Raw genomic sequence first — 9,287 nt, 5'->3', positions numbered from 1 at the left:
TATTATTGTTACTATTATTATTATTATTTCTGGCACTCTTCTTAAACGCTGCCTCCCATGAACTATCAATACCTAATACTTTCTGTGGTGCCAGAGTTGTCAGGTATATAGGCCAAATTAGGTTTTTGTTTTTTGAGGGGTTCCCCCCCCTTCTTTGAAAATCTAATCAAAAAGTCATAGTCATCCTGATTAATTTTTCAAGACTCCAAACAAATATTTTTTAACTAGTCCTTGGTAAAATCACTCCGTACTTTAAAAAGAACCCATCATATGATTATAGATTTAGACCAGTAATGGATAAAAGAGAAAGACAGAGACAGTGAGACTCACGCTTAGTACCTGTGTAACCCTGTGGGCAAATCACAACATCTGTCTGCATAAGTTTCCTCATATGTAAAATGTGGAAAATACCTACCTCTCAAAGTTATGTTATGACAATACAATGAAATAGTATTTTCAAAGTGCTTTGCACAGTGCGTGGCATACAGTAGGTGCTTAATAAATATTTGTTTCTTTCCTTCCTTTCTATGTTCCAGGCAGGGATACAAATACAAGCTAACATGACAGTCTCTACCTCCAAAGAGCTCACATTCTAATGGCAGAAGACAACACTTAAAGAAGAGCTAGAGAAGGGCACCTAGTCAAGGCAGGTGGAGAAGTTCAGGGAGAGACTTGAGCCAGAAGTGATGATCATGGCTGGGTTCCTCCTGAAACGGTGATCTGGAGAGGGAATCACCAATCAGGAAAGTGAGATTTTTTCAATGTGAGAAGGCAATTTCTTGGCAAGGAGGTTGAGCACTCTGGTGAGTCGATTAATCCCAAAGGTCATCTAATCCAGTTCCCCTATTTTACAGATAAAAGTGAAATCCCCCAGGAAAGTAATACCCAAAGACATTAAGTTGTTGGCCTAAAATCAGTTCAATTAAAGAATTGGAATATGAAACTAGGTTATCTAGTATTCTAAATCCAATTGTTGTTCAGTCATTTCAGTTATGTGTAACTCTTTATGACCCCACTTGGGGTTTTCTTGGCAAAGATACTGGAGTGGTTTACCATTTTCCTTCTCAAGCTAATTTGTCAAATGAGAAAACTGAGGCAAACATTAAGTGACTTGCCCAGGGTAACACAGCTAGTAAGTGTCTGAGGCCCATTTTGAACTTAGGTCCTCTTGACTCCAAGCTCAGTGCCCTATCCACTGTGTCACTTAGTTGCCCCCTAAATCTAGTACTTCTCTATATTTTAAGGTCTGGTTCAGAAATACCCATGATTTCTGACAGGCAAACTACCCTTAGCTTTAATGAGAAAAGATTGTTCAGGAGGAGAATTTGAGCTGAAGAAATTATTGTTAAGTATATTTAGAGGGTTTTAGAAACACAAACAAGTCCATGGATTGAATTTGTGAAAAAGACTTTGGGAGGACTTGAGAAATTTGGAGAGAAGAGCAAAAGGAGAAAAACTAGAGGAGAAGGTCGGTAATATCAGGAAAAGGGTAGAGTAAGATGCTAACAAGATGAAAAGTAGAATGACGACTACAAAGCTGGAAACCCCCACCATAGTTCTGAGAGCTACCAACAAGATAATAAAGAACTGAGATGACTTCATACACTGAATGCATAAGGTAGATGAGATGATACTTAACCAAAGGGAAAAAACAAAGTTGTTCAATTTTTATTTTGTTTTTATTTTCTTTGCCCAGGAAAATGGTCTTTTGACTAGAAAGTACAAAACAAAAATAGCATATAGGGAACTGATGCCCCAGATAAGTACAATTGTCAAAGAACACTTAATTGCCCTTGATTTCAAGTGACCTGCCCCAGATAAACTACCTTCTTTGGTACTGAAAGAGCTAGTGAATGTGGTTGCTGAGGCACTTAGGGATATTTCAAAGACCATGGAGAATGGGAGAGATACTATAAGGTTGGAAAACGACAGATGGTGTCCTAGTTTTCAACAAAGGGAAGAAAAACGAGCTTAACTTTGATTCTAGGCAAAATTCTAGAACATTACTAAAGAAATCATTAGCAAACACCTAGAAAAGGAAGCAGAGATTACAAAGAACCAATACAGGTTTATCAAGAACACATCATGCCACACTAACCTTATTTCCTTTTTTTAGCAGCATCCTAAAACTATCTTATGGGGAGTCTTTGCTGATCCCTCTAAGTGGTACTCTTTCCCTCCTCATCATAATATGCTGTACGAGTACTTAACTATTCACATATTGTAACCCTCAGTAGAATGTAAGCTCCTTGGGACAGCTAGGTGGCGCAGCGGATAAAGCACTGGCCTTGGATTCAGGAAGACCTGAGTTCAAATCCTGCCTCAGACACTTGACATTTAACTAGCTGTGTGACCCTGAGCAAGTCACTTAACCCTTATTGCCCTGCCCCCCCCAAAAAATGTAAGCTCCTTAAGGACAGGGACTCTTCTCTGTTTTGTGTCTGTATCCCCAGTACTAACACCTAACAAGGCATTCCTTGCACACAGTATCTAATGATTGGTTGGATTAAATTGATAAACTGGGAGAATGCTACAGATAAAGTTTACCCAAATTTTAGCAAAATATTCAAAAAATATACCATGTTATTTTGTAAAATACTTGATGACATGTGGGCAAGAGAATACTGAAATTAATCAAATCCAAAATCTAATACTAGTAGCTCTTAATGATTCTGTGTCACATTGGAGAAAGAATTCTAGTGTAGTATCCCCAGGCACCTTTTCTGGGCCTTGTGCTACTGAACATTTTTATCAATGATTACGTGAAGGCATGGATGTCATGTTTATAAAATTTGCACATTAGACAAAACAGGAATGTGTAGCTAACAAATGGATGACCAACACAATCCAAAAAAGATTTTGCTAATCGAACACTAGATTACTATGGTCACTTGCTACTGTGTCTTGTATACCTAATCTATTCCACTGATCCACCACTCTGTTTTTTAGCCAGTACCAGATAGTTTTGATGATTGCCACTTTATAATATAGTTTGAAGTCTGGTACATCTAGGCTGTCTTCCTTTGCATTTTTTTTCATTAATCTAGAACATTGAGCTGAATACACTAGGGTTAAAAAAGATCTATGAGTACAAAGTGAAAAAATCAGGGGCAGCTAGGTGGTGCAGTGGATAAAGCACCAGCCCTGGATTCAGGAGGACCTGAGTTCAAAGCTAGCCTCAGACACTTGACACTTACTAGCTGTGTGACCCTGGGCAAGTCACTTAACTCTCATTGCCACACAAAAATGAATAAATGAAGTGAGAAAATCATAGTGCTTTCTCTAAAAAAGATTGGGAGCTTTAGTGAACATTTAGGCTCAATGAATCAACAGTGTGATAAGGGAGATTTATTTAAGTTCATGTGTTCTTGGGCTTCATTAATAAAGATATAGTTTCCATGAATAAGAAGATGATAGTTCTATATTTTGCTCTTGGCAAATCACATCTGGGGAGTAATGTGTTCAGTACTGTATTTTGTAATTTAGAAAGAACATTAATAAGCTGGAGAATGTCCAAAGAAGGATTCCCAGAATGTTAAAGGGCCCTAAATTCATGTTATTTTAGAGTTGCTTAAATAAACTGATCATATTTGTTTTGGGGAAAACTCTGGTGGGATATTAGGTCCTAAAATATTTGAAAAGTTGTCATATGGAAGAGGGATTAAACTTTTACTGGTTGACCTCAAAAAACAGACCTAGGAAAGAAAGCTTGGAAGCTTCAGTGACAAATTCAGGTTGATATGAAGAAAAATGTCCTATTATATCTCTCTAAATGCTATGGACAACCTTGGAAGGGTAGATTCCCTCTTATTGAAAGTTTTTAGGCAAGGATCAGTTGAGTACTTGTCACAAGTGTGGCAGAAGGGATGTTTTTTCATGTATGGGTTGGGCCAGGTAACTACTAAAGAGTCTTCCCACTCTAAAATTCTTTGATTCAGTGAAGTATGGAGGAAAGAGACAGTTTTGCAGTGACCTAGATGGAGTCTATGATGTTTACATTTCTTTCTCAGCCAAGCGTATATGCTCAAAAGGCATGCCAGCCTCCCTCTTAGATGAACAGATATGAGGGAATCCTTACATCTGTGAGTAAATTTGGAAGTATGATGCAGACAAGACAGGGATGATTGAACATTTGGAGATAAGTAATATTTAACCACCAGGTGGCACTGCTAGACACTAACCAAACTTCTAGTTCCAATAAGCATCAAGCCATGGGGAATTCAACACTTTGATGGTTCAACACTTCACCTAACACCAAAAATAACTCCAAAGAAATGTGAAGTTCTCTGTGGTTCTATCCCTCAGTCTCTCTCCCAGGGAAGACACTCGTCCTATTAGTCCAAGGGACATGGTTAATATGGATTTGTACAATCAGATCTAACTTCCAGAGATTATTCAATTCCGCTCTCCAGAAACTGGCATGTCTTTTATAATTAAAAGTGCATTAGCAGGGGGCAGCTAGGTGGCACAGTGGATAGTATGCCAGTAACTCATGTTCCTGAGTTCCAATCTGGCGTCAGACACTTACTAGCTGTGTGACCCTGGGAAAATCACTTAACCCTGTTTGCCTCAGTTCCTCATCTGTAAAATGAGTTGGAGAAGGAAATGACAAACTACTCTAGGATCTTTGCCAAGAAAACCCCAAATGGGGTCATGAAGAGTTGGACAGAACCAAAATGACTGAACAACAACAAGAATTCATATACTGTAATTTGTCAAGCTATGTTCCCATCGAAGAACACCTCAGTTTCAAGTTTTTTGCTAAAAACAAATAGAGCTACATTAAATATTTTGTACATATGTGTCTGCCCCTCCTTCTTTGATCTCTGAGATATAGACCCAGCAGTGGTATGCATAGATTAGTCATTTGGGGTGTATAATTCCAAATTGCTTTCCAGAAAGGCTGTACCAATTCACAGTTCCAACAACAAGGCCATTAGTGTGCCTATTCTCTCACACCCCCTCCAACTGTTCTTTTCCTTTTTTGTCATTGCCAACTAGCATAAGTAAGGTGGAGCCTCAGAGTTATTTTAATTTGCCTTTCATTTATTAGTAGTAGTTTTGAGAATTTTTTTCAGGTTGCAATTGATAGTTTGAATTTTTTTTTTCTTTGAGAACTGCTATATCCTTTTACCAAATGTATCTACTAGGAAATGGCTCTTGTACTTACATATTTAAATCAGCTCCTTATATATCTTAGATGTTAGACTGTTGTAAAAGAAGCTTGTAAAGATTTTTCCCCCTCAGATAGTCATTACCCTTCTGATTTTAACTGCATTGAATTTATGCAAAAGATTTCCATTTTTACATAATCAAACTGTCCATTTTATTTTCCATGATCCTTTCTATGCTTTATATGGTCATGAATTCTTCCCCAGTCTATAGTAGTGAAAAATATTTCCTTTCCTGATTCTCTTGTTTGTTTATAATGTGACCTTTTATATCTAAATCAAGTATCAATTAGGAGCTGATCTTGGTATATATTGGGAGATGCTGATTTAAATCTAATTTCTGTCAAACTTCTTTCTAGTTTTCTCAACAGCTTTTGCCAAGTAATGAACTCTTACCCCAGTGAATAATGCCAAGTAAAAACAAAAGCCTCTAGTCTAAAAGGTTCCAAATTTAATTTTCTAATAATAAAGACAAAAGGATTGAGTTAACTTTCATTATCTGACCTGGTTATTGGCAAAGTAATTTAAAGTTGTGTTAAGATCAATTTTGTAGGAGATTTTTAATAGAGGAAGAGGATCTCTAAAAGCAACCCAGTTTATGAAGATAGGCAGCTGGGGAAGAACTGCTCAGAGATCACACCTGGAATAAAGAGCTGAACTGATATGAGATGAGATTCCTGAGACTTAAATGGACATTTTTTTCATTGTTTACTTTTTCCCTTTGTGTATGTTATCTGTAAGGTTTACTTACTAAAGGGGACTGCCCCCCTTTTGTTTTGTCAATGCATCACTCAATTTCTCCCCTTTTTCCCTTCACATTGTTACCCAATATAAGTCCTGTGAGAAAATAATGGGGTTCTGAGGGACCCAGAGAGCCTTGCCTGACCTTTCTTAAGGCCAGCCCAGAGTCAGTAAAGTTGGACCTAAGACTCTGAATACAGAGAATAGAGATTAAAACCACACCTACCTTAAAACCTTTCCCTCCAGAGGGTCTGTCCTCTGGACTCTGACCTCAGCACATACTGCTCATGGACCACCCTCATCTCTCTCTCTGGCCTCAGACACTTGATACTTACTAGCTGTGTGACCCTGGGCAAGTCACTTAACCCCAATTGCCTTACAAACCACCCCCCCAACCCAAACAAACTAATATTTAATATGCTTTAATAAATGCTTAATGCCCTAAACTGGTGCTATAGCCGCTAATTTATAAGTAGCAATATATTAGAAATCCCAGCTAAGTTCCCTAAAACTTGGGACAGAGATAGGTACCCCCACACCTACATGGGAACCGTTGTGCCCCCATCAACTTGGGTGGGGGTCTACATTTTTTTCTCTGATGTCATTTTTACCAAGATTTGAGTGACCTGAGTCTATACCCCCAGACTTCATTTTAATATGACACACCTTCAAATCTTGTCAACCAATTATATTTGATTGCTATGGGATGGACCTCCTACAGTTAGAAGGATATATAAACTGTGATCTCCACTGCCATTAGGGGGTCTTTGGTCTGAGAGACAGCCATGGACCATGCTTTTATTAATAACCTGACAGCCTATTAATAAAATGATTAAATTACCCAGAAACTATGCCTCTCATGGTCACACATATCGGCATTTTTTGTTTTACCAAACACAAGGCTACTAAGTTTAATTATTTCTGTTTTGTACTAATCTGGTTCCATTGCTTGTTTCCTTGTTGAGTTTGTTTGAAGGCCAAACTTTGTGTGTTTGTGTATATGTTCAGACCACCTTTGTTTCAGTTAAGCGTGAGGTTTTTCAGATCCCCTCTAGGAGACAACTGATAACTCTCCTGCCCAGCTTCATTCCTGAGAAGGATAGCACCTGCTAGCCTGTCTTCCAGCTCCAGCCCTAGCACCATGCAAGGCTTGGCAGAACAGCTGAAGTTGGAGGTAAGGGTGGAGAGAATCAAGATTTCTCAGGCTGCTTCCAAGCTCCAGCAATATTTCATGCAGAATGCTTGCAAAGATGTTTTGATGGTAGGAGTTCCAGAAGGAAGTAACCCCTTTCCAGAACTTAGGTCCTATATTTTAATATTATGGCAGGGGAGAAGTTCACTAAGGAGTGGCCTTCAAGTATTCTGTGATTAAGAGCTGCTTATGAGTCTTAAGAAAACATTTTTTGTGTGACCAAACAATTTTTAGATATTTGAATCCTTTCTATTACCAGCTCCTGAAGTCAAATGCTTTGAATGGAAGTCTATAGGTATATAAAGGATGAAAGAGTAAATGTACATGTAATGATTGCCTTGCTTTTTTTGGGTAATACTTATAAAATATTTTCTACTTTAACACACACACACACACACACACACACACACATATCATCCCACTATTGACAAAACAGCCCATCTCTCATAACTCATTTATGACTTTCTCTACCCAAAATACTGAGCCTGTTTGTACTTAAGTGGCTACATTTTAACAAAGAAAAGCATTCTTTTACTTGAAACAAATTATTTTCGTTATAAATTGTTGTGACTAGACAATTAAGGGTTTTTATTTTCTAGCAAGCACGCCCCCCCCCCCCGCAAGAATGTCTATTTTCTGGGTCAGCTAGGTGACACAGTGGATAAAGTACAAACCCTGGATTCAGGAGGACCTGAGTTCAAATTCGGCCTCAGATACTTGACACTTACTAGCTGTGTGACCCTGGGCAAGTCACTTAACCCTCATTGTCCCTCAAAAAAAATATATCGATTTTCTAAAGGAACAAACCCATGGGCACAATACTGGCTTTACCAGTCAAGCAGTGTCTTGATTTTTCTAAAAAAGAAGATATATTTTTCACACAAAACATGGTAACTATTTCTTAAGTAGTTTGTTTTGAAAGATCAATATCATGATATTAAATTGCTTCATGGTAGGGGCAGCTAGGTGGCACAGTGGATAGAGCACCAGCCCTGGAGTCAGGAGTACCTGAGTTCAAATCCGGCCTCAGACACTTAATACTTACTAGCTGTGTGACCCTGGGCAAGTCACTTAACCCCAATTGCCGCACTGAAAAAAAAGAAAGAAAAAAAAATTGCTTCATGGTTCTATTTGTGCTTTTAAAACTACTGGATTTTAACATTTTGTTCTCCCTACCTGTTTGTGTTTATATACTTTTATTCTTATGTACCCCAATTATAAGAAGAAGCAAGTTTCATGCCTTTCTTCCTCTTTTCTGTACCAGTTTATTCCTTTTACCCTCCCTTCTCTTTTCCCTCTTCAAAAGCTCAGAATAGGATCAATCTACTCCTACAAGACTTCAGTCCCATTGACTCATTGTATTACTTTTCAAAGTTTCTCTTGACTCCTGTGTTTGCATGATGATGATTCTACTCAGCTCTGGTCTTTTCATCAGGAATACTTAGTATTAGGGGCAGCTAGGTGGAGCAGTGGATAGAGCACTGGCCCTGGATTCAGGAGGACCTGAGTTCAAATCCAGCCTCAGACACTTAACACTTACTAGCTGTGTGACTCTGGGCAAGTCACTTAGCCCCAGTTGCCTCAACAACAACAAAAAAATCATTAGGAATACCTAGTATTTAACCAATTGCTCAAGTAAATGTATTTTTCTAGATTTCTCTTAACTTGCATTAGTATTCCCACTCAGCTTTGTCTTTCAGACAGAAATTCCTTAAAAGGCTTCTATTCCATTAAAGATTAATTTTTCCCCCTTTGCTGGATAAATTATTATTGGTGTAGAGCTAAATCTTTTACCTTTAGAACTATTGTGTTCTAAGATCTCTTCTCAGTTATAGAAGAAACTGGGCAGTTTTCATTTATGATTTCTTGAAATATAGTGTCCAGGCTTTGTGGTTCTAGTTCCCCCTCTTACCTTTCCTCCCAAAACAGTGGTTGGTGAAGCCCAAACAAGGAAATGACTAAACGGATCTGAGAAGGCAATGACTCTGCTAGTGTAGGTGCTTTTATATCTCCTTGGGACTGCCAAGCAATATTTCACCAGTGAAAAGCTTTCTGGTATGCTTGAAACCAAGAAACCTATTCTGTAATTATCTGTATGGCAAGGCATGCTAGTTAACTACAAGCCTTAATTCCCACATAGCTTAAAATTCTCTGTTCCACAGAGTCTACTGTCTCCTTTGTAA

The 9,287-nt window shown here is 38.3% G+C and overlaps 1 protein-coding gene across 1 annotated transcript; it reads left to right on the top strand.

Moving 5' to 3' along the window:
- Nucleotides 1-1,891: 1,891 nt before the first annotated feature.
- On the top strand, nucleotides 1,892-7,284 carry LOC122747216 (guanine nucleotide-binding protein G(I)/G(S)/G(O) subunit gamma-10-like). The gene is made up of 2 exons (XM_043993380.1): nucleotides 1,892-1,917; nucleotides 7,011-7,284. The coding sequence occupies exons 1-2, from the start codon at nucleotides 1,892-1,894 to the stop codon at nucleotides 7,282-7,284; spliced, it is 300 nt and encodes a 99-aa protein (XP_043849315.1).
- Nucleotides 7,285-9,287: the final 2,003 nt, after the last annotated feature.

The sequence above is a fragment of the Dromiciops gliroides genome, chromosome 3, assembly GCF_019393635.1.
Source record: "Dromiciops gliroides isolate mDroGli1 chromosome 3, mDroGli1.pri, whole genome shotgun sequence".
Taxonomy (NCBI): Eukaryota; Metazoa; Chordata; class Mammalia; order Microbiotheria; family Microbiotheriidae; genus Dromiciops; species Dromiciops gliroides.
The sequence above is the reverse complement of the archived record's forward strand: the minus strand, read 5'-3'. Positions and strand labels throughout refer to the sequence as shown.

What these genes read in the sequence shown, in the direction of transcription:
- LOC122747216 (XM_043993380.1), top strand. Translation starts at nt 1,892, where the DNA reads ATGGAGAATGGGAGAGATACTATAAG. An exon ending in AATGGGAGAGATACTATAAG is followed by an intron (nt 1,918 to 7,010) that starts GTTGGAAAACGA and finishes ATTCCTGAGAAG; the next exon opens with GATAGCACCTGCTAGCCTGT.